Source organism: Oryza glaberrima, chromosome 6 (assembly GCF_000147395.1).
Source record: "Oryza glaberrima chromosome 6, OglaRS2, whole genome shotgun sequence".
In the NCBI taxonomy this organism is placed as follows: Eukaryota; Viridiplantae; Streptophyta; class Magnoliopsida; order Poales; family Poaceae; genus Oryza; species Oryza glaberrima.
The window spans coordinates 28,676,899-28,701,791 of NC_068331.1; the positions used below are offsets into that span (position 1 = coordinate 28,676,899).

General features: G+C 40.5%; 4 protein-coding genes across 5 annotated transcripts; 2 read left to right on the top strand and 2 right to left on the bottom strand.

Annotated features, from left to right (window-relative positions):
- The first annotated feature begins 662 nt into the window (after positions 1-662).
- LOC127777958 (uncharacterized) lies at positions 663-2,111 on the top strand. Its single transcript, XM_052304580.1, has 2 exons — positions 663-794; positions 1,566-2,111. Exon 2 carries the CDS (start codon positions 1,578-1,580, stop codon positions 1,851-1,853), a length of 276 nt encoding a protein of 91 aa, XP_052160540.1. The 5' UTR covers positions 663-794; positions 1,566-1,577; the 3' UTR covers positions 1,854-2,111.
- A 33-nt stretch (positions 2,112-2,144) lies between these two features.
- LOC127777957 (RNA pseudouridine synthase 2, chloroplastic) lies at positions 2,145-6,562 on the bottom strand. Its single transcript, XM_052304579.1, has 7 exons — positions 6,215-6,562; positions 5,312-5,455; positions 4,363-4,626; positions 4,004-4,203; positions 3,365-3,443; positions 2,908-3,083; positions 2,145-2,835 (listed from the first exon to the last, which is right to left on the bottom strand). Exons 1-7 carry the CDS (start codon positions 6,542-6,544, stop codon positions 2,691-2,693), a joined length of 1,338 nt encoding a protein of 445 aa, XP_052160539.1. The 5' UTR covers positions 6,545-6,562; the 3' UTR covers positions 2,145-2,690.
- An 8,293-nt stretch (positions 6,563-14,855) lies between these two features.
- On the top strand, positions 14,856-18,044 carry LOC127776214 (NEP1-interacting protein-like 1). Its single transcript, XM_052302576.1, has 5 exons — positions 14,856-15,480; positions 16,417-16,595; positions 17,183-17,266; positions 17,382-17,552; positions 17,790-18,044. Exons 1-5 carry the CDS (start codon positions 15,339-15,341, stop codon positions 17,910-17,912), a joined length of 699 nt encoding a protein of 232 aa, XP_052158536.1. The 5' UTR covers positions 14,856-15,338; the 3' UTR covers positions 17,913-18,044.
- Positions 18,045-18,684: 640 nt separating this feature from the next.
- On the bottom strand, positions 18,685-23,291 carry LOC127776213 (probable protein phosphatase 2C 60). 2 transcript variants are annotated; one of them, XM_052302574.1, is made up of 6 exons: positions 23,127-23,291; positions 22,903-23,022; positions 21,491-21,910; positions 21,018-21,385; positions 20,114-20,350; positions 18,685-19,449 (listed from the first exon to the last, which is right to left on the bottom strand). In XM_052302574.1, exons 3-6 carry the CDS (start codon positions 21,807-21,809, stop codon positions 19,195-19,197), a joined length of 1,179 nt encoding a protein of 392 aa, XP_052158534.1. In that variant the 5' UTR covers positions 21,810-21,910; positions 22,903-23,022; positions 23,127-23,291; the 3' UTR covers positions 18,685-19,194. The 2 variants fall into 2 exon arrangements, with proteins under 2 accessions (XP_052158534.1, XP_052158533.1); XM_052302573.1 differs by lacking the exon at positions 23,127-23,291 and having other exon boundaries at positions 22,903-23,064.
- Positions 23,292-24,893: the final 1,602 nt, after the last annotated feature.

Sequence of the window (24,893 nt, forward strand, 5' to 3'; positions counted from 1 at the left end):
CAGCATCTCACAACAGAAACTGAGAAAAGAGAGAGAGAATTTACCATCAAGAACATATATATTCCATTAACCTGCTCTTTTTTTTGTGTTTTGTCATTTAACAAGTAGTGTTAGGAGATGTTCTAGCTACTCCAGCCCCTACAAGTGTCAATCAGTGTGTGCAAGATCGATCCACAGGACAAGAAAGATAGAGCTGCAGCCAGTACACGAAAAGGCTCGATATCTCACCACGAGCGAACCTTCAGTTGCTTTAAAATTCTTTTTATCATGCATGGTGCCGGCCTGGTTAAATTAGTGGAGGAATAGAATCACACTAAGTTAGATGTTTAATTGCAAGAAAATGGCGTCCATCCATGCCCGACCTGACCTGACCTGGGGGTGGTGAATGGAATGGAAAGAAAGCCTAGCTACTACTACTAGTGATTCCATGGGTGACACAGAATCGATGCGAGTCTTGTCTGAATCCTTCGCTTTGCTCTGCATTTCATTGTTAGGCAGGATGCAGAGGAAGAAGAAGAAGAGGGCTCCTTGTCAATGTCAACTCCTCCCTCTTCTTTTAACTTTTTTTTGCTTTGCATCTTGTCGCCAACTCAATTCGCCATGGCCGATGACGACGATGACCAAGATGAGGTGAGGCCCATTCACTTAGCGGGCCGAAACACGGGCCGGCCCAGCACGAGAATCAAAGCAGAGACAGACCGAGCTGTGCCCTAGCACAAAGCCGGCCGCCGCCGCCGCGCGCTCGTCTCGTTCGCCTCTCCTCTGCGTCGCCGCCGCCGTCCCGACGATTCAAGGTATCCTACTCTCCCTATTACTCTGGTTCGGTAGAATTAATCTTGGTGGTCAGCACTTGGTTGGTTGGTCGAATATGAATTAGCGTATGAGCAGCTAACCTTTTTGATTCATGTGGTGCCCAATTGTTTCTTGTGAAATCGCAAGAAAAAAATATTTGTTTCTTGTGATGTATAGGGTTCGTTCCTCTGGTTGATTTGATTTAGTTATGGCAAACTGCAGCTTCTGCAAAGAATTTTACTACTCTTGTCCTGTTTGTGCAAGCTTAAGGCTTCTGTGTAACTGTATAGAATGCAACAACAGTGTGTTCTTTTGGGAAGATTTGGTCGTAATGTGAGAGGTCAATGGGTCATAGCTCTGCATCACTCTAGATCAAGTTTGGTGAATCTTTATCGGACATTTTACCTGCCAAGAAGTGTGTAAGAAGAACAACTAAGAAAGGCAATCACCTTCTTTGCACTAGAACTGATAGGCAAGATAGAACTCATTTAACTATAGCTGCAAAACATCAGAACTTTAACTCGTGTGTTTTTAAATTCCATGGACAATGGTCTGCTTGTACTAGGATCGTAAATAGAAACGTCTGATTCTACATATCTTCACAAAATGCTTAGTACTTGCTGCTCTCAAGCACTTAATTATGTTCAACCCTTCTTTTGCCACTGGTGCTGGTTTCACACCTTCCAATTGTTGCGTTGATTTCCCTATCTATATTACACATACAAATTCCAGCAAAACCTGTTCTCACATTCAGCTGCGAATTATGTTGGCAGGTTCAAGAGTCGATGGAAGACCAAACAGCTGCTGCAGCAGGTCTTGATTCAAGAGTGAAAGCCAGCTTGGTTCTTGGAACAGAATCATTTGCAATCAGTTCAGAGTCCGGTATTCTATCGGAGCAGCTGGCTGCTATGAAGGAGAAGAGCATGGAGATCTTGAAGGGCTACATCACCAAGCATAATGCTCCCGCTGATGTCCCTGATGAACCCATCGAGGGATTATCTGATGATGAAGGAGACGCACCTGCTAAGAACCCACCAAAGAAACCTAAGAAGCAGAAGTGATCATCCAATTGTAATGGAAAAGGTTGATCTGGAAAAGATGTGATCGTCCTATCGTTGGATTCATGATGCTTAGAATTTGTAAGAAATTAGCTGCTCGTACAATAGTTTGCTCAAAGGCTGAACACACTGTATTTCTCCAGCTAGATGCAGATCTGCCCATTAACTTGTATGAGTAAGATATATCAACTTGAGGGGTACATGTAAACTGCAGCATAAGAAATTCTGGCAATTGCATATGCTATCATGAGTATTCAATCACTTGTTCGAGCTCCTCAGCAAAATTCTGAGCCCAGCGACCAACACAGGCCTGAGTTACAGACTTACGGCCTGATTTGGCCGTTCAGTCAAGTAGGAAATTATAGTATATAAAGGTAAGGTTTAAACAAAGCAAAAGGGCAGATAACATTCTTCCTTCCGCACAGCAGATTTGTTTTGGCGTTTTTTAGTTATCTGTACATTCAACAGAGCGAACTGTGCTAGAATACTTTTAGGAATCACATTCTTTTCCTACATCAGGTGTACACCGAGTGCTAAAGCTCTGTTTCTTGGTCTTGTAAAAGAAAAAAAAAATCCTCAAAGCATCTTCCTTGTTAACTTTAACTTGTTCATCATCTTGGTGTAGTCCTGGTCACTCGTTGAAGATATGGAGAGCACAAGGACCTACTGATTAAGAACATTTTGGCCCCTCCCTTCGGAGTATGAAACAAGGGAAGCTAGCTTTATAATCAGTTCCAATTCTGTATCTGCAGTCTTGCCCCTTGATCAGAGTGCAGAAGTCAGATAAAAAGGCAGGCATACCATTTCCTCGGCAACATTTTCGTGGATTTCTGCCTTGCACTAATCACAAATGCGGGCAACACCGCCACCACTATTACCATTACTTGCCAGTGTAACCTGATGAAGTTCATTGAGTACCTCAGTAAAATCATCTGGTGGGGGGCATGAGAATTCAAGGATCTTTCCTGAGTGAGGATGCTTAAATCTGAAAAAGGAACAATGTCACACTCAAATGGCAGAGAAATATGAATTGAAATGCATTTGGGATAATACCTACCCAAGCAACGCGGCATGGAGACATGGCCTGTCTATCTTTGATATCATATTTGAAAGATCACAATGATATCTTGAAGGAGTTCTGGGTCTCAAAAGTGACAATGCCATGCTTTTGGTACCTCCGTATGTTTCATCCCCAAGAAGGGGAATCCCTAGGTACTTTGCATGTGCTCGAATCTAAAAATTTAAAGTTGCATGTTCATCAATAAGATAAAAAAAGGTATCCTTGAATAGAATTTTCCAATATTAAGGAGTACTATAGCATATATAGATCAAATTTCAACTGTTGCTCATAATCCTTTGTACCTCTATTTCAAGCCATACAATAGATATGTAACCAAGCACTACCTATGCAAGATGCAAATTTTCTTAATAAAATAAAATAATATGAAAGTATTTTACTAAGGATTGGTGCATCCTTTCTTAAAGAACTGGGATATTGTGGGGGGTCTAATAACCTGGTGAGTTCGTCCTGTCTCCAATCTCCACTCTACTAGTGCTGATCCACCACCAGCAAAGACCTCTCTTACTTTATACCTGTAGAATCTCTTGAGATTAGAAGGCCATCTACTAAGAACTAACATAGCTACTTGACAGATTTTTACTTAAAAGCCAAGCTCTTGTATAAAAATAAGATTGTCGCCATATCTACAAATATAATCACCTACCAGTATGAAGTGCTAACCTAATTTCTGTGACCAGTTGAAATTCATATTTTTTCAAATTCAGGCTGTAACCAGTAAAGCTAGTGTATACAAGGAACCCCCTCTCTTTTTTTTTCTTTTTCTTTTTCGAAATTCAGGTGGTTATGACTGGAGTTAACACATCTGCTATATTTGAACTGTTTTGACCCAATTTTCCCTTTATCATTCCTTAGTCCTAGCATTAACTGTGGGGCAAAGAAAAGTTGAACCTTTATGTTTCCTGTAATCCATACACAGCTCAACATAATAGACATCTCCATGTAAATAACACTGCTCCTAGTGGCATAACTTCTAAAGTTTGATGCTTGATTAGTTAGCTATTTAGCTTAGTCAGTTCTTGAGATTAATTATATTCAAGCAAATTAAAAGGGAAAAGTGAAAAGCATAAATCACCTACTAGCGGCATTTCGTGCATATCTATGGCCTGATCCAGGAGTGGCAATCATACGGATCCGGTTGTTAGGATCACGAGCTATAGGAACTTCAATCCTGCCAGAATTCGGATTCGGTGCACCACAAGTAAGACTGATGTACACTCTGCGTATTGTATGCAGCTTGAATTGTTCTGCTAATTGTGCATGAGAATGCTCATCCTGTTAACAAGGGGAGAGTACAAAAGATCTTAATGCTAACTTGGTAGCAATAAAAGAATCTACATTCAATGCAGTAACCCTTGAAATTCCATAAATTATGTGCTAGTTTACAAAAGGAAAAGAGTGTTCTGTTTTGGGTTAGAACGAACCAGTCAGTACCTTGGCTACAACAAGTAGTCCACTTGTACCCTTATCAAGCCTATGCACGATACCAGGACGCACAAGAGCTTCACGGACTTCTGAACTTACTTCGCCAGTAGTAAATTGATCGACGTCAAACACATCAATATCATCATCTGAAGAATCAGGGCATTCATCATCAATTGAATTACGTGCTAAACAGGTAAATGTTGAAATCTTGCAGTGGTGAAGTATAGCATTGACTAAGGTGCCATTTGCATTTCCTGGTGCTGGGTGAACAACCTAAAAGTCACAACAAACAAGTATCACCATGCAGGAACAACTGTTTCGACCATGAATTGAAAATTCAAAACAAGAGTTTAAGGATTAAAGTGAAAATGCATCGATAAAGAAAGACAGGATGTAGGAGCAACCCCAAAAAAATCTCTTATTGGTTGTAAAGGCATATTATCAGCAAATATACAAGACTAGAATATACAACTCTAAATATTTGCAGCTGTGACTTGTGGGACCTGCAATTGCTGGAATGGTAAGACTGTTTCTCATAGAAGAAAGCAGACTAGAGGGCTCCAGAGTCGTGTAAAGTACAGCTTCTGATTGATGCTCGGAGCAAAGCAAACAAAATGCCGAAGACATCAAGCAACAAACTAGCAGAAGCTGTCACCTTAATGGCTTGTTTTGTTTAGAAATGGTGATTGGTGAGATAGAATGTGCAACCTCTAGCCCTTGTGGCAGTGCTTTTGAATGTTTTTTTTGGTGGTGTGGCTCCACTCAGTTTTATTTCGACTGAGCAATTCATTAGAATGAAAGAGTTTAATGTCCTTTAGAGTCTTTAAAAAACCTATTCAGACAAGCGTTGCTTTGGCATCCAGAGAAAATAAGAACCAGGAAACCAAAGCTTGCTCCAGTATCACTGAAATTCTGCAAATATGGCAAAAATCAAATGTTAGAAAAAAATGGCGCATACCATATGAGCCGGTTTGTTCACAACGAGAAGATGGTCATCCTCATAAACAATGTCCAGTGGGATGTCCTCTGGCTCTGCTCTCAGTGGCTGCAGCTCTGACACCGTGCAGCTGACAATGTCTCCACCTTTTACCATATGTGAAACCTACATTTCGCAATGAATAGAAAATCGGCTTAAGAATACTATCAATGAGAACCAAACAGATAGTTATTGACATGTAGTTACAACTGCTACTACTTCATGGTCTGATATTTGCAATTGGAAAGATTTGTGCCATGTTCTGTACAAATCTTTACTCTACGGGAGATAGAGAACAATAACTCTAGGAAATTTACTTTGGGCCACCTTTAATTGCTGGTGTTTCGCTTTGGACCATCCTTCAACAAATGTTTTTATTTTGGACCGGATAATTTTACCTTTGTGGCACTTTTGACTACCCTCAACTCTTTTATCCATCTACATCTAATTTGTTGTATGCCAATTGTCAAAGAAATGGACTACATACAGCTCAGCGAGTTTATTGACGAACAGGAGCCGGCGTACTCAAGGTCATTCATATGCTTGAGAAGAGAGTCGAGGTGCTCTAAAGTGAAACAAATGCAAAGATTACACGGCCCAATGTGAAAATATCGGTTAAAGAGTGGTCCAAAGCGAAACATCGGTAAGAAAAGATGGCCAAAAGTGAAATTTACTTGTAACTAACCTAACAATATAGTGATCTTTGCTCTAAAAAAACATCTTTACTGTACGGTCTTCAGAATGAGAACACAAACTTAGGTTGAGTTAAGACAGCAAGTTAGCAACTATAAATTGTAATTTGCTCAAGACATCGCTTATTGTTGAACTAATAGAAAGATGAAAGCTTAACTGGAAGCAAATGAGGTTTCGGGGAAATCGTGTCACCTTGGAGACGGGACGGCCATTGACGACGACGAGGCCGGCGCGGATGCTCGCCTGGATACGCGCGCGGCTGACGCCTCCGCCCCCGAGCCTCGCGGAGATCCACGCGTCGATCCTCGAGCGCCCCTCGCCGGCCGGCACGGCCTCCTCAAGGCGCGTCCCACCGTGGCCTCCCCTCCGGCTCGGCGCCACCGCCTCAGCATTCGCGTCGGCGGCGAGGCATCTGGCGTGCGATGCCCCCACGCAACGGCTGCTTCTCCTCCTCTGTCGCCGCAGCAGGGCGGAGAGCGCGGTCGCGATCGCCGGCGGCGACGCCGCCGCCGTGGTTGCCATGGGAGATGGGAGGGGGAAGTGAAGTGGGCGAGGTGGATAATGTTTTGGTTAATGGGCCACATTTAGTTTGAAATGGGCCGGGCCGGCCTCCATTTACCCCCCACACAAAAAGGGCCGGAGCTCTCTTTTTTTTTCCTTTTTCTTTTCATTTTTTAAAAAACAACAATACATGCTGCAGTCTAACCATGGAATGGCTACAAAATAAAATTGCGCTATTCCTTTTTTTATGTGATGGCATGGGAGAAAGAGACGTCAACAAATACACATGCACACCGCACCTCACACACCTATAAATGGAATAATTAATTATCTGACATGCATACGAGTGATGATAAAGAATTTATCATTAGATCCATATGTTATAGAAAGCGAGTGGTAAATAATTAATTGTCACATCTTAAAATAGGTAAAAAGTTAAATGTCCCCCCATAAAGGTACCTTACTATAACACACGCACGTATAAACGGAGTCATGGAGAGACCAACGATAAATTCCCGGCAGATCCATTTAAAAGTGGAGTCATGGAGAGACCAACAATAGATTCCCGGCAGATCCTATTAAAAATGTGCTATTCTGGATTGCAAGGGATATGATTTTCTAGTGCACATTTATGGTGCTAAATAAAAAGCAAACAATTTGTCAGTTTTTTGGTGGGCTGAATTTAAAACTCGATATTTATATACATATTAAATGTGAACTAGTAATAAATTAGATGTATTTCATGTTGATTTAGGTGCCGTAGAAAATTGATTACTCCAACATAAGCACAACCAAAATTAAAAACAATTGCATAGTCCAAGTTGTCAACACCCATGTATTTATTCCAGTATAGTATATCTACACACTATGGTTATGAATGACTTGTGCACCCTCCTGATTCTCTTGTTAGGCATCAATCACACCATGATACTGCTATGACATTTAATTTGTAGTGATCCATTTTGGAAAAGAAAATTGATAATTAAAATAAATGTGATGGGGCCCACAAGAAGCATTAGGACGGTGGCCCCCTCACCATAACTGGCTGGCTCTGATGTAAATGGAAAACTTAGTGCTTGGCACTGTGGATATATGAATTGGCCATGCTTTCTTTTATGGGACAATAGTGGATGTGATCTCTCAAAGATATATATTTTTTTTCTAAAAAAATTATATACACGGTAATTAAGTCTCAGAACTTTATAATTATTATTTTCTATATTCTTATGGAATTTATTTTTTCTAGTGATCATTAATTTCTTCAGATGTTTTTTTAAATGTAAATTGACTACTGTAAATGTAAACATATATACAACTGAATTTATAACCGATTTAACTACGTGATCCATCACTTATTGCATGTGATATTTCTTTATGTTATTTTGAGAGGCAGATTGCACGTGACGTGATTTTTAATTCATATACGTGAATAATTCACGCACCACTCGTACGTTCTGATCTTTATTTATTCAGTTCACGGGGTGTGCGTAATGGGTGGGTCAAATCATAGTTCTCATTGATCCCACATATTAAAACATAAGCATATTAATTTATTTATGTTTTTTCAGACAAAGAAAATGATAAGAAAGTTTTACGCCAGCCTAGCTGTTCAGTACTACGTACTCCTACTAGATATTTTAGCTTAAGATAAAAGGAGATTTCACAAGATGATAATTAGAACCTCTCTGTTGAGACAACTTTTACCCAAAAAAAAAAGTGTCGTTTGACCGCATATATATGACCTCTGCTGTCAGATACTCAAACAGAAACTTTAATTTGGGGAGTTGCACAGTAAAACTAATTATCAACGGCCATTTCAAGCAATAGTTGATTGTGATATTCTTTAAATATGGTCAAAATTGATGGCGTAGCTGGTTGCCTAACTCACTGGTTGAAGGGTTTTAGCCATCATCGAATTAAAGTAGTTAGTTCTTTTTCCTACTAAAACGCATGCTACAAAAACAGGGCTCAAATGGCAATAAATACATGATGATCACTAAATTCTATTAAAAAGCTAGCATAATCTCGTGTTTAATACATATATATGAACTAAAATTTAATTTTTAAGGGATGAAGTAGCGCACTCACGACGTCATCTCTGTATCTTATTGTGTTTTTTACCGGTAGTACTTAATTAGGTGCATTCTGTTAAAAAGAATTTTTTTTCTTTTTTGTGGGGAAGAGAGAATATGTTAATTTGGATTTTGTAGTTTTCACACGCTAGCTAGCAGCAGCTTTTACTTAAAAACAGCAGCAATTTGAAACCTTCATTGATCGAACTGCCTATATCTAATATGTAAATTAGCCATGGTTCTTTTAAGCACAAATTTTACTTATTTTCTGAGAAGTTTACAAGTATTTTATTCTGAAGTTTATGACAAATTATTCAGTTCTTCGAGTGTGTATTAATGCCCCCCTTGAGTTGCTGTATAGAAAACCATTATTAGAAAAACGATTTTCGACCATAGGACCCATTTCACTATACAGTTTGATCATATTTAACTTTAAAAACCCGCCTGCATAGGGGTGTGTGAGAGGATTTGAATATTTGATGGTCGACCGCTTATGAAGATCCATTATCATATACGATTACTTAAGAGGCTCATATGCGAACTGCGAACGTAGATATGTATGCTATATATTGTGCTGTGGATTTGGGAACTTTGGGATTCTGTGTGTTTGGATTTGTGAATTACTGTGAATGAGAATTGGAGTTGAGTCTGGGAAGCTGTCGCCGCTGAGAAACGACGTCTGTGGAATTTTTTTTCGTCGAAAATGTGTATTTCAGGCGGATGGCTCAACTTGGCCGTCTACGAAAATCATGCAAAAATAGATTTTTAAAGGAGTGAACCCTACGTGTACATCCAAGATCTGGGTTTGCACAGTGCATGTGCCCACAAGGATATCGATCTCACTGTGTGAGCAACTGCGCGTACATATGTGTACCCCAGTTGCCGACAATGCAATGTACTGGCTACTAAAACACGCGATGCCACAGTAAACAGTGTCATTATTTATGCTGTAGTTATAAACAGTGTCATTATTGGATCTATCAAATTGAGAAGTATTCTTTTTATGCTAGTAGTCGATCGCATAAAAAAATGTCATGTCAAAATTTATGCTAGTATGGATAAAAATAGCATCATTATTGGATCTATCAAACTGAGAAGTATTTTTTTTCTAAGAAATTATAAACATGTACTTATTAAAAAAGAAGGAACATATACTATGAACACACGATCTTACCGTACACACTTCGTACACACCAACTAACAAAGTTCACCCAAGTTTATAAAAAAAAAGTAGTGCACATATTTTCAATAATATTACACCCATATGGAAATTTTGGCCTAAAAATGACAATTATGACATATAGTTTTAAAACTATCACTTTTTATAGCTAAATTATAATGAATTTGAAGTTGATACTTTATAGATATATGCAATACTGCTGTTGGAAATACGTGTATGCTTGTTAGTTGGTGTGTATAGAATACGGTCCTATAAAAACATATTCTCTTTTTAAAATGCTTGGGCAATAAACTGGCGATGGATTTAATATCTTACATGTGGTACATGTGGACAGGTCACTCTAGATATATACATCATTGCAATTTTCTGATTAATTTACGTTGTGCTGGTAGTACTATATGTATTATGTATACTATGGGCCTATATACACGGGTGGAGAAACCCTTTTCAGTCCCAGTTTGTAACTCCTTTAGTCCCAGGTTGTAAACCGGGACCGTGAATCTGGAACTAAAGATGAGTATCTTTAGTCCCAGGTGAAATAACTGCGACTAATTTCACCTGGGACTAAATATAGATCTTTGGTCCGGTTGGTGTTTTCAATCGGGACTAAAAAGTTTTTTTTCCATTGTTTTCTGCTTTTTGCATATTGATTTTAAACCGAACTCAACAAAAAAAATTATTTACATTCACAAAATCATCCATAAATTCACAGAATGAACATAGTTAAATTCACATCACAAATTTATAAATCCATATACATCACCTACAAATCAAGAAATTCACATAGAAATCAATAAAACAGACCGCCCGCCGCCGCCCGCTGCGCAGCCCTCTGCCACGCAGGCCGCCGCCGCAAGCCGCGCACTCCGTCCTGCTCGCTCGCTTGAGAGGATAAGTATAGAGAGGGGATAAGAAAAGAGAGGAGGAGGATAAGGGAAGAGGTGTTTCCTAAAGGATAAGTGCGGGGGATTATATACTATGCGCCGATTTTTAGTCCCGGTTGGTGTTTTCAACCGGGAATAAAAATAGTAGGGGACATACACTTTTTCAACCGGGAATAAAAAACCAACCGGGATTAAAGATCATAAAATGGCTATATAGCTTTTCAACCGAGGCTAAAAATGATTTTTAGTCCCGATTCTTATTCAAACGGGACTAATGTGGTTTTTTAACACCCAGCAAAGATCAATTGATATATAATTCATATAGCAAGCTAACAACAAGAGCATTGAAAGGTAGTTGAGCGTTGGCAAGTCCAAGAACTTTGTGAGTAAAATTCAGTTTCCCCTACCTTCTGTAAGATGGTCCTGCGCCGTAATATGTTCTGTTCATGTGATGTACTAGAGATTATTTCCCCTCAACTATTTGTTTTTAATTTATAATAATCACTTTAAGTCTTGAAAAAACCAGCAGCAAGCTGTTGAGATCATAGACATATAATGATTTAATATATTCCATAAATAAATCATGATATTACAGATGAAAACTAGCATGAACGCATCATTAGATTTACACATGTAAACTACACAGTATAATATGAACAGATCAAATATGCGCAACATATTGAACACGTACCGAGGTGGCGGAAAGACCGGCTGCTCGGTCGAAACTTTTCGCAGGTGTCTACGAAGGCACGCAGCACGCGAGCGAAGAGGAAGACGAGCCGTCGCGGACGAACAGGGAGCAGTCGTGCAAAGCGCTTCCCAAAAACCTTATTGCCGCCTTCTCCCGGTGCAGGACGTCGAAGGCAGAGGTTCCGGAGACCTGCTCTCCCGATCGCAGGTGCATGCCGGCGAGCGGGATGGAGTAATCTACGAGCGACAGCGCAACAACGCACCGGATTTTTCGGAACGTTTCCAAAACAAAAACGAATCCGAATTTGCAGCAAAACAAAACTGCAAAAGGAGGCTGCATCTGCGCAAGGTGAGGAACCAATTTTGGCGGACCATTCAACGCGTAACGTCGTGCACGCGCGCCGCCTGCCAGGCCAGGCGAGCGAGCGAGCGCACGTGTGTTCCCCCTCTTCTCTCCACCACACATGCTTCAAGTGGCTAAGAGGGCATCCTCCCTTTCAAGGAGGTCCCCTTCTCCTAGAATAAGCAAGGTGTTACTAAACTCCACATGCATGCTATCCCATGAGGTGGGCTTTTGTGATTTTCCAAAGAATTAATCTTCGAGTGGGCTAAGGCCCATTCATTAATTCCAACACAAGCTACAATATTCGTCTCAAAATATAAGAGATTATGTATTTATTTTCTAAGTAAAACTATCTTCAGGTTTAACCGAATTTACAGAAAAGAACCATATTACTTATCAAATGAGACCACTAGATCCGTTATGAAAGAAATATATTTTCATAGATATTGTTTTTATGTGTAGGTAGATATAGAATTATCTTATTTAAAGAAGCCCCTTTCGAACCTGCTAAGATGAAGATTAAATGCCATTAGCGTATGATTAATTGACTTTTATTTATTTTAAATTTTAAAATATATCTATTTGATATTTTAAAATAATTTATATTTATTAATTTTTTATATAAGTACACTGTTTAGCCATTTAAAAACGTGATAATTAACAGAAACCAGGATAAATCTGTACCTTAATTTATCAACAGAACCTAGACGATCACAAAGTCTTTGAAAAAGGAGGGAATAAAGTTATACTACTCTTGATTATATTTCTGTTAGGATAAGGTTACACTTGAGTTAATATCTAGCTAGGAGTACTAGATTAGGTTCTCCAACAGGGCCATACGATCGAAAATAATGAGAACAGACCGGCGAGCGAGCGATCGAACGGACCTGCACACGCGATGGATGCTCATTTATACGCATATACACATGGAAACTATTTTAAACTCTTGAGGTTCCCTTGTTTATATAAAAATTAGCTAAATAGTTATGAAAAATTTTGAAAAAAATGAACGTTCATATAAGATATATGTACCACTCCACAAAAATTTAGATCCAAACTCAACTCACACATTGAGATATATAAAAAAAAACAAATTCAGATATGAATAGTAGTGGTATAATTTACCCAAATTTATCTTTTTTTTCTCAATATACAGATCAAATTTGAAATTGAGTGTTACTCCTAGATGTCACTACCCACTGTACTCTAAATTCACATTTTTTTTCCATTTTTTTCTAAAACTATTTGTATTGAATTTGGAAAAGGAGATACACAAGGGGACATCCCTTAAGGGATATATTAGAATACACATGCATAATACGAGTACATTCCTTAAGTACTAAAACCGGATTAATGAATCAATAATCTTGATGCATATATGTATATGTGCATGTTAATTAATTGGCAACAGCAAAGATAGGCATCTCGTCCCTATCACAATTCATCGATCACACGTACCTGATCGAGCCCCACGTCGTACTGTGCTGTAGCTCAGTCAATATCAGATCGACCGCCCGGTCGGTCGCTTCAAACCAGTGTTATGTACGTACATACGTATATGCAATGCATATACGTGATCTCACTCCTACGCGTATACATACGCGTGCTAGCTAGCTGGAGTAGTTCAACGGCAGAGCAGTGCTAACTTGAATGAATTCCTTATTGCATATATGTGATGAGATGATGATTGTTAGGAGCTTGTATGGCTTCGTCCTTGGGCATTATATGAATTGTTGCGGTGATCATTAAGGGTCAAATGGAGCTTGTATGTCAGAGTTGGTAAACAATGGTTATATATAAATTTTTGTCAACCATGAATGTGGAGGTTCAGTATAATAGGATTAGGTTCCAGTTTAAATTTCTCTATGTATATTTGTTCTTTTTTACTTTTTTTTGGGGGGGGGGGGGGGGGGGGCAGTGGTATTTCTGGCAGTTGTGTTGTGTATTTGAAACTCTACTTTCTTCTAATATATTGACGTGTAATCCTTTTATGTGTTCGGAGAAAAAAATTATTCTTCTAGTATTAGAGTACTTCTTGCCGTATCTTGTAATATATACTTTATAAACCATCTATAATCTAAAATGACACAAAAACAAGTAATAACATGATATACATCTAAACTTATGAAGTAAATTAAACAACAAGAACAAAACAAAATTCTAACCTATTTTTTGGACTAAATAAATGCAAAAATGAGAAGAGCAAGGTCTTACCCTAAACCCTAGTCACGATAAGATAAAGTGTAGCTGCGTGGGAGTCGAACATGAGACAATGACATGCTGCCGACTGGATTGGTTGATGATGGGCATCTGGCCGAACTGGGGCTTAGGCGGTCTCACAACCGGTCTAGGCTCTTCAGCCAGCCCTGAGTTCAGGCCAAGTAGTAAATAAATGTATCAATGGATCCTCCCAAAAAAAATGTATCAATAGAATAACGGTTTGATATTGAAACAAAAATACTCCTCGTAAATTTTTTATATTTGGCACTATTGATGTTTTAACATAAATTTGACCATTCATTTTATTATTAAAAATATGTAATTATCATTTAATTTATCGTGATTTATTTTAAAAAAATTAAATAAGATAAATAATGGACAATGTAGTAAAAAAATGAAAGTAAATATCAATGTAGGACAGTACAGTAAAGGTACGTCGGTCGGTCGGTGCAGAGTATAAAGCAAGGAGCGAAAATATCTGTGTGGCTTCGTACCTGCAGGGGACGGGCTTCTGCCGTGTCTGGACACGATGGGCCTCCCCTGCATTGCATGATTTATTTATTTATTGATCCATTAAATTTTACCCCCCTCTTCCACTTGCTATTTATATTAATTTACTCCAATTTATATACTCCACGACAGGAGCGAGCTGAGAACCCTAATTACTACTGCCTCCGTTCTAAAAAAAAAATATAGTTTTACACCGTTCATCTTCAACATTTGATCATTCTTTTATTTAAAAAAAGTTATGATTAATATTTTCTATTGTAGATGATAAAATATAAAGGGTACTTTATGTGTCAATAATTTTTTAGAAAAAATTATAAATTTTTTAAATAATACGGACGACTAAATGTTGGATATAAAACTTACAACTACATTTAAAAATGTGAGGGAGGTAGTACTTAATTACTGCCCGGAAGATCCACGATGCACATTGCGAATATCTAGCTATTCCAGCTGATGAATGCGTGATACATATTGTATCTGATGAGACTGTTGAGTGATGAAGCTGAAGCTAGCTGATGCCGATGCCGATGCTGAGCAATCTCCAATCTCCCCACGGGGAGAGATTAGCCCAACCAAACCTAACCATGCTCTTCTTCTTCTCCTCCTCGTCGATGAGTATTTAGTCCATCTCCTTAAATGCAGCGGTGCGAGTTAGTTGGCGCCATAAATTCCTTCACTTCAATTTCTTCCTAGCTCAGCTTTCTCCTCTTCTCCTTCTCCTCCTACTACACAATACGACTACTACTAGTCTTCTTTCTTGGCCATCATCATTTGTTCCTCATCTTACTCTAGCTTCTCCATTCCAAAATTCACCACCGCCGGCGCCGCCATCTCCATTCCAAAATTTGCTCTGCGTCGAGTCGTGTGATCGATCGATCGATCGAGGTGTACGTGTGCGCTGCTGGGGAAAAGGGAAATGGATCCGTCGGGCGCCTTCTTCCACGCGGCTCCCCGGAGCGGCTCGAATGTGTCGCTGGCGTCGCTGGCGAGGACGGCCGGAGGGAGGAGGATGATGCACAGGGTCTTCCGCGGCGTCATCACCTTCATCTTCGCCATAGGTCGCTAATTAATCTCTCTCTCTCTCTCTTGCTATTCAATTTGCTTCTTCTGAATCTTCTTTCCAATCTCCCTTGTTTGCTTTCTGCTGCCTGCTCTGATAGCCTGATCTACACCGTCTTGGTGTGGGTCTGTGTGATCCAGCTTCATTTCTGCTTAATTTCATCTTGTTTATGTGTTTCAGTGTCTCGCATTCATATATATATGGCACGAGCTACTTCAGATATATATTTTCCCCTTTTTCTTTTTCTTGCCCTCCTTTTCTTGTCCTGCTTCATTTCCATTTCTTGGTCCAAGAAGAAAAATTAAGGGGACATTTTTTATGCATGTTTCATCACCAATACTCAACTCATTTTCACATTTTCCCTTTTCAATTCCCTTCTATGATGGGTTCTCTCTTTCTTTGTGGATGAATCTGTGTGAAGAGAGAGGACACGACATCCATGCATCGGCTGATGGAGCTCAAGCTGCTCAATCAGCGCTTTGTATCATCTTGGTGTATTTGACTTAGTCTTAATAAAGCTTCCATTATCTTAAAAAAAATCAGCACTTTGTATGGATGGATTTTACAGTGCTCAATCTTCAGAGCACTGTCTGTATTTCCTTTTTCAAGGCAGCATATACTGATACTTGCTTAATTGGTTCTCCCAACGAAAATACAGATTTTTTTTTGTCGGCACTGTTAATTTGCATACTGTTTTATTTCCTTCTAAGCAAGTGCAAAGTAATAGATACTAATATTGTTTGGTCATATACGTGCAGAATGGGTTCTTGCACAGCTTAAAACCACAACTTCTTTTCTCTGAACAATGCTTTTCAGAGTGTGACATTTGTCTCGTTTTTTTTTTTGTTCAATCTTGAAGCCTGAATCTTGAACCGGAAAGCTGTGGTGGTAGCTATGAATGTTAATTAACATGGATGTGTTTGTGTGTGTGCAGCTGGACTGTTTCTTGGAGCGGTGACTGGCGGGCTGATCGGGCTGGCCACCGAGAGCGGCCTCTTCCGCGGCACCGGCATCGGCGCCATCACCGGCGCCCTCGTCTCCATCGAGGTCGTCGACTCCTCCATCCGCGTCTGGCGATCCCGCCGATCCGGGATCTCCAGCATCTGCTATGTGGTAAGAACGAACACACACATTTCTTCTTCATCATGCCGACAGGTATAGTAGATTAGTAGTAGCTTGGAGTAGGAGAGCAACCTCATAGCTGCACGCTTGCTTGCTTGCTTACCTCAACTACTGAACTTCCTTGTCTGTACCAGTCATCAGTGTGTGTTGCTTAATTTATTTATATGGACTAGTACTTGCTTAATTCATATAACCTGTTTGTGTTTATTTTAAAACAAAGGGTCAAAGCTAACTGCCTCTTTTATGAGATGATGCAACTTGTCAAACCTTGCTGTCTTGAAAGTTCAGATGATTATTTCGTACAAAAAAGAATAGTTCAGATGATGTTTTCCAAAGCAATTTGTTCATTCTTTACAATCTAATTAACCTGCTCATGTATTCTCAGTATCACTTTTAGGGGGGGGGGGGGGGGGGGGAAGCTCCCTAGGTAGATTGCGCAACAAATATCTGCACAAACGGGATCTCTGAACATCTCTTCTGCTTCATCTGTCATATATACGTGCTCACAGCCTTACATTTTGCTAATTTTTTTTGTTGGCTTGTTAAACCTAACACAAATCTCTCTGCACAAAATGCAGCTTAATGTGATCTACAGCCTCCTGACCGGCAGGCTTGTCCGCGAGAAGGTCGATCCGGCGGTGCAGCGGGTGGTCCGGAGCCAGGTCAGTTTGGTCGTCTCATGAATCTGCCCCTGCATACATGGTTGCGTCTGATTCAGAAATATGCAGTAGCAGCTTCAGTTACAGATTTGTCTGACGAGATTGCCTCTGAATTCAGATGAATGCAGTGGATTCATCGCCCTTCAGGGAGTCCCCTGACCTGTTCGAGATCGAGGGCACCAACGGCATGCCACGGGCATCCATCGACAAGCTCCCGGAGGTCAGGATCACTGAGGAGTACAGGAGGAACGCCATTGGTGACCTCTCGGGATGTTCAGTTTGCCTCCAGGTCTGAAACTTTTACCATTTCTCAAACTCACTGTACCTAAATTGAACATCTCTGCATTATTGCTTGCACATTACCTTGCAACCAATTGATGAGAGTACATTGCATCCATATTTAATTTATCACTGTCTCGTATCAAAACCGTGTGCTTCTCATTGATGTGCCAGATCTTTGCATGAATTCTCACTGATTACTGAATCCTGTGAATTCTGAAACATTTGGCTCCTCTTACTACTGCAGGATTTCCAGACAGGTGAGAAGGTGAGGAGCTTGCCGGATTGCTGGCACGTGTTCCATGTGCCGTGCATCGACGGCTGGCTGATCAAGCATGGATCCTGCCCGTTGTGCCGGAGGAAGCTGTGAGATCGACGACGACGACGGCCATGGTGATCACTGCTATAGTTGTAGCAGGAGGAGGAGGAGGCTGCTCTGCTTTCTTGCTGTGTGCTGCGATCGAGTTGTCCATCAGTGTTGCTGTTCTTAGAGAAGAAGACTGACATCTCTCTCTATATATATATATAGAAAACCCTTAATCTATAGAGCATTTTGTTTCTGCTTATATTGCTACATGCTCTATCTTTTTGGTTGAACTATCTACATATATATCTATATTTCTATCTACTCACTCCTTTCTCCTTATGTAACATACCTCTCAAAACTCTGAACTGGCTTGTGCTGATCATCTGATGTATAATATATAATATATAAATATATATCGCCCCTTGGACACCATCGCATATCAATCTCCTGGATATACTTGGTAGACTGGCTTAAATCATTTCTGCTCTTCTGGGTCATTACAGCTTGATTATAATTGGATAATTATCAAAGAGCTGAGTAGCTGACACAGTTTTTGCATTGAGCTGTCCCAGTCCAGAGTCTACTTCGAAGTTTAGAACACCAGTATCACTGCATCTGCATATGCCTGATGCGAGGAAAACCAATAAATATGGATCTGATGAGCATGCCATGCAGAAAGGATAAGATACAGACGGCACGCATGCATGCCCACATACACGTGCTGTATCAATCAAGAGAACATCATCCAAATATCCAAACCAAAATGCAAAGGATCAACATCATCATCAATGACCAGTGCCACACTGCACAAGTTAAAGAGGCACAGCGGATGAGATCTGGTTCAGTTCAGGTACCCTTGTTGAGAGTTGGCAGAGTTCTTGCTGTATCCAAAGTGAATCTTCCCCAAGGGGAAAGCAACAATTTACACGGTGGTCAATAAATAAGAGTGCATGTACAAGTCAAAAATATAGTAGTAGTATACATAAGGTCCACAACATCAGCTAATTAAGTTACTCCTTTTTTGGCTTATTATTTCATATGCACTGGTGTTAAAATTCCTGCGGCGGAACAAGACTTTTGCTTTTTCGGCTGGAAAGATTGAGCTTTCCATGGAGCATCAGCAGCACAACACAATTGAACAGCTAGCTATTCTTTTTAAGTCGATCTTGAAACATACATTACTATGATGCTGGGATTAAAGAGCTGGAGAAGAGCTTCTGTGTCTCTCCATTTTTTTTTACATCATTGAGGGAATGATCTTGGCCGAAATGACCGGCTTTTACTTTACCACAGGGGAAGAAAACCTTCTTCAGTCAGGTGTGTTGCCTCCACCATGCATTCAGGGTCACATTTGAGATGCATAAGGTGCAAGTGTGTTGCTGCGCAGATTCACGCCGCCGCCTCTTAAAGAAACAGAAGGGCCCCTGTAGGTGCTCGCCCTGCTGACAAGGCTGGAGTCGAGGAAGACTACTATGACGGTTATGTCATCATGGAAGTGGCGGCGAACACCACGGTCAATCTTCTTGAGATCTGAGTACCTCATTTCTCTTTTCTTGGCTGCTTCTTGCAAAGCTGCCTTTATGAGCCTCCTAGCACTTCCCTGAAAGATCAAAGAGCACAAATCATCAGATTCTTTCACTTCACAATCAACACTTAGCGTGTCCATTTTGTTTTCATGCATGTTGCCTTCCACTGAGGGCTGAACAATAACAAGGTAAATGATGCTAAGCTTCTGTGCCAGCAAGTAGCTACAAATTTCAGCTCTACTTGATCATAGATTTATATATCCACATGAGTCTATTTTCTATTGTATATGCAGCCATGCCAGGACTATGTACATAAACCAATGCCATGCAACAAATTGTTGTACTGAAGGGAACCATCCATATTCATATTTTGTATTGCTGTTTTGGTGACAGGCTAATATTTCATTCCAAGAGGCAATATTGCTTAAGCTATGTGCATGGGTTTTTCTGAAACCTTCAGAATAACATCTTGGGCTTTTACGCAATTTAGTCTTAATGCTGCTATACAAAAGGATTTTGGATTGGCTGCAATAAGAAATCATGTCACTGAGACTACAAAATTTATTAGCTATGTGGTAGTAACTCAAGGAAATATGGTAGTAGTAAACTACCACTAATTCTTATGTTGGCATTTGGCAATATATGTCAACCAATGACATGCATGGTTGCAATGGAAAATGCCAACCAATGTATCTGTATGTTTCATGTTAATTTATTTGTTCAGGAGCAAGCACTTACATTGCGAGGGCTACTGTGAACAATGTCAACGGCCTCTTGATTGGTTAAGTGCTCCCATAGACCATCAGATGCAAATATGAGAAATTGATCATGTGGTTGTAGGGGTTGCACACTAATCGATGGTTCTGAACTTAGTATGGGCTTGTGAAAAGGTTCCCGGAGGCGGAATTTTGCATACAAAGGTTCCCGGTTGAACTCTGATCTTTTGAGATAGGCATCACCAATTGATCTGCAGACCTGCAAAATATATAACAAATTAAAGGAAAACCCAACAATCTTCACTTAGACCTTGGAAGAAACATAAATAAAGCAGCAAGTATTGCCAGATTTGTAAACTGTACAATAAAAACTCATCAAACATTTGGATGCCTTATCATGGTAGCCTAGTGAAGGGTGTATCAAGCTCTGAAGAGTGGAGATTGGAGGGATATTCATAAAATGTTTTTCACTAACAAATGGTTATTTGAGGGATGGCATGAACCTAACAGATAAATAGCAAACAAAGTATTTCTTCAACCAGCAGCTATCTGTACCACGAAAAAAAAATCTCTCAATTAAGTAGATGAACATGCAATTAAACAACAGACAATGCAAAACCTTCGATTATTCTCAAGCTCCTCACTGGCACAAAATATAGGAGTGATATCACAATCATCAATCACAGATGACATCTCTCATCCATGAGCAGAAGAAGACTTTATTGCATTTATTTCCAATGGTGTAACCACCTCGAATCTACTTGGTTTTGTCATTTAACATTACAAATGCAGATGAGTTTAATAAGCCGATTACCATCCGGAAGGTGATGATGGGAATAATGGCAGATGCAGGAGGCAATATGAAATGATCCTTCAATCAAACTTCTTCAAAGCTAAAACTGTGTTCATAGTGATAGAGAACTCACCTGAATTAGACCTTTTACACGCCAAACGTTGTGCTTGAGAACAACAATATGCCTATCTTCCGGGTGCATTGACTGCAATTCTTTTCTCACTGACTCAATGCTTACGTTATGCTCTGCTGAGAGTTGGACAGCCAGAACTTCTCCCGTGGCTTTGACATGTCTGCCTAAAACAACACGGGAATCCCCAACATTAGCAACATAAAGAATGCCACCACAGATTACACCAACCAGGCAGCACGAGCCAACAGCAGCTATTTGAGGCTTCACAGGCCATTGCTTGGTGACAACAGAGAAGAACCCATCTTCTGTAGCTTCATATGCTTTCTTCAGCACATCAGCAGACATCGAATTCTGTTCAGATGCAAACCCTGCAATATAAGCCATGGAAGAATGAAATGGTCATGGAATTGCTCTAAAACACAGTATGGAAGTAGTGCAAAACAACACTAATGCATACTGTCAGTATCAATTACTTTTCAGATGGTGGAATAGGTGATCGTTGATATAGCAAGCCGTCTCTGGGCCACCATGTCCATCATAAACCCCGACGAAAGTTCCGTATGGACCAGAGTCAAGAAAGCTCAATGGACCCGATTCAATCTGGCACTGATCCTCAAGTAAGTTGTTGGCCTGGACCACAGCCATAGAGAATTCCCCATTTACATGCTGACCAGTGTCCTTGTACCATAGAAGTCCATCCTGCCTGCCGGCAATATCTGAGCCTGCCCGGGCATGCTGGTTGGATGATGGTCTCCAGCATGCCCGTAACAAGTTCATCAATGTCACTATCATCCCTCATCAGTCATCCCACCACAGACGCCTTCGAGGCCGCTTCATCTGAGCTCTAAGAAAATGCAGCTTCACTTGTTGATACGCCGATGTTTTCCTTTATTCTGGAAAAAAGCATGCATACATATATGAAACAGAAGTATGGATTATTAATGGAACTCAAGACCATTGTATGTGCCTAGTTTGGAAGCACTTTAAAGGATATCATCTTTTATTTTTCATTCATTTCCTTTGGTGTGTATGCTTTCTATAACATCTAGTGTTATACAAATTGAAGTTAATAAAGTTGCTTTTTCTACAACAGGAAAGCCAAAATATCAAAGAAATATCCTTCCCGATAACAATAAGACCAATGATAACTTTAAGTCCAAGCAAACTTGTCTTGTGTAACAAATATCCTTGCTGTGTGGTATAGCAAAACAATATACCACATTCTGTAGCATTCGATAACGCCTTAGTATGCAACTTTTATATCAAAGAGAAAGGGAGAAGGCAGCAGAAGACCCAACTGATCATCGTTTTTTCACTATATCTCTTATTACTCGAGAAACATAGCATGGCCAACACTTTTTTTTTCCATCTCCCATCCTCACAGCAACCAACCGATCAAAGCTAAAACTTAGTACAATATTCTGAAAAAACTTACTCCTACTTTGCAAATACAGTTTTTCTCCCCCCCTACTATCCGTCACTTGGATAAACAGAAAGTGTGAATTGGTGGAATCAAAATCAAACACCTTCCCCCAACCTAAGAACAAGCGGACACACTCACACCTTATCCTCGAGCTAACGAGTAGAATTGCACACCATGATCCTCACATTAATTCCCCCAATCATATCCGCAATTCCTCCCTCCAATTAGCGCGGGCGCCTCTTCTCCCCCCAAGTCGCAAGCGAAGGACAGTCCACCAAATCAAAAGACTCGCTCGGAATTACCATTTCATACCCCCCGATCCACGAACTCCACACCCGCATACAGAACCAAACGATTCGCCCAAGAACGCCAAAATCACTAGGCATAAATCACACTAAATTCGGATCAAGAAAGGGAGAGGGAAAGCCCCCCCTCCCAAATCCAAAAGCGAGAAATTCGCACCTCTTGGCGTGGCGGACGCGGCCAATTGGCGGATTTCGGATAGGGGATTTGAGGGAATTGGGGAGGGTTGCCTCGATCGAATCGCGCGATTTGGGCGTCGCCACGCTGCTTGCTCTCAATCTGTGTCCAAACCAAGGGAGGAAAATTAGTCGCGGAAGTGAGGGGAAAAAATACCGGAGGAGGAGGGTAGGGTAGGGTAAGCGGATCGGGTTTTTTTTCCCTACCCGCCTCCGATCCGACCCGAATCCGCCTCCTCTCGGATCGTATCGACGCGGAGCCAAGGGGAAATCCCTCTCTCTCTCTCTCTCTCCGACCAGCACCGCCGGGGACGAACGAACCGGCGGCCGGCGTGAGGCGGCGCTGACTCGTCGGCGGATCACCGGCGGCGGATTCGCGGCTCGCGCTGGCCTTGGATGTCATAAATGAAGGGAGAAAAAGTTGTGGGAAGTTTCATAAATGACCCTGGATAAAAATTTAATTACATATTAGTCCCTACAAAGACTACGTGTAGTAGTACCTAGACCAGGTTTGGTTTGATGATTCAGAATCTCGGATCATCAGATTAGTACTAATCAAAGATTACATACAGCTTTTGTGCTTGGAAGAACTTGGTATTGGACACACACCGATTTTGAACCATCTCCTGCAAATGTTCATACGCAGTCACACATTGATGATGACTTTGCTACTACCTATAAACTTCAACTAACTGTATGTATGTCAATGCTACGGTCGTCAGTTTCACCTAATTTGATGAAAAAACTAGAAGCTTCTACGAGCTTTGCTTAACAAGAACCCTATTCTGCTTTGGACAAACTTAACTTGATGACATACTGACAACTTAATTTTGATTCCTCAACTCTGAACATTTGCAACCAAAGTCTGAATATATATATACCTGCATTCCTGCAACAACAAGTATATGTGTGCTTTTTCATCTTCATCTGCCTCTTGTCAAGCAAAGTTGTCGAGTTATGGTGTTATTAAGTGCTACTATTAAGACTGATAGAGATGTATCGGCATGGTGTTGATAGAGAGAAGAGAAGGTAGAAGCCTGCACCAGCAAACGCCCAGCATCATGTCACACCAACCAAACACTTGATGATCTTCGTCACTTTCAGAGTCTGAACTCAACTGAACGTACTACGCAGGTGTAGTTACTGTTTAAACGCTTACTTACAGTACTTCTACAGTTTCGACTGCAGTGCATAATTCAGGCGTTCATACTACTGGTGGCCAATAAGTATTTTTAATGAAATATGTCCATCTCTAACTGGAAAAGGGAAAGAAAGCAGCCATGAAATGTGTTAACTTCAGTCAGGTCTCAGGACAGCAGCAACTCTGACGAGATGGAATGATGAAAACAGTGCAAAGGATGTCCAGTACTTCTTCTCTGGATATACACTGCAGAAAAAGTGAAGAGATGATGTTAATTGCTGATTAATGCATGGTTTTGCAGTGGTGCTTTATCTACCTTGATGCGTGTTAGCATCAAACAATGACTCGTCGTTGACTCACTAAACCTTTACTAGCCTGATACTTTAGCTAAATATTGGTCTGAAGAAAAAGATCAAGTTCTTGTGGCCTTGTGGGAAAGGTATATCCTTTTCTGACCCGGTTGGTTTGGTTTAGCCTCTGCCCCGTTGTTTATTTGTGTTCATCCTATGGAGAAAATTAAGTCAGGCTTAGTGCCAATTGCCATTTGTATATGCAGTTTTGTGGTGTCATCCAGGAAGAATGTTGCCACAAATATGTGCAAGAGAATTAAGAAATAATTAGGGGAGTAACCATGCATATGTTAGGAAACGATAGGCGAACAAACGATAAAGAACAATAGATCAATCACAAAAGACACGAGATTTAACGTGGAAAACCCTCCCAAAATAGGAGAGAAAAAACCACGGGCGCCAGCCAGCAAAATATCTTCACTATATCTGAGGTGAGGTTACATCGCCGCACGGCGGCTTACAAGAGGTATATATATAGTGGAA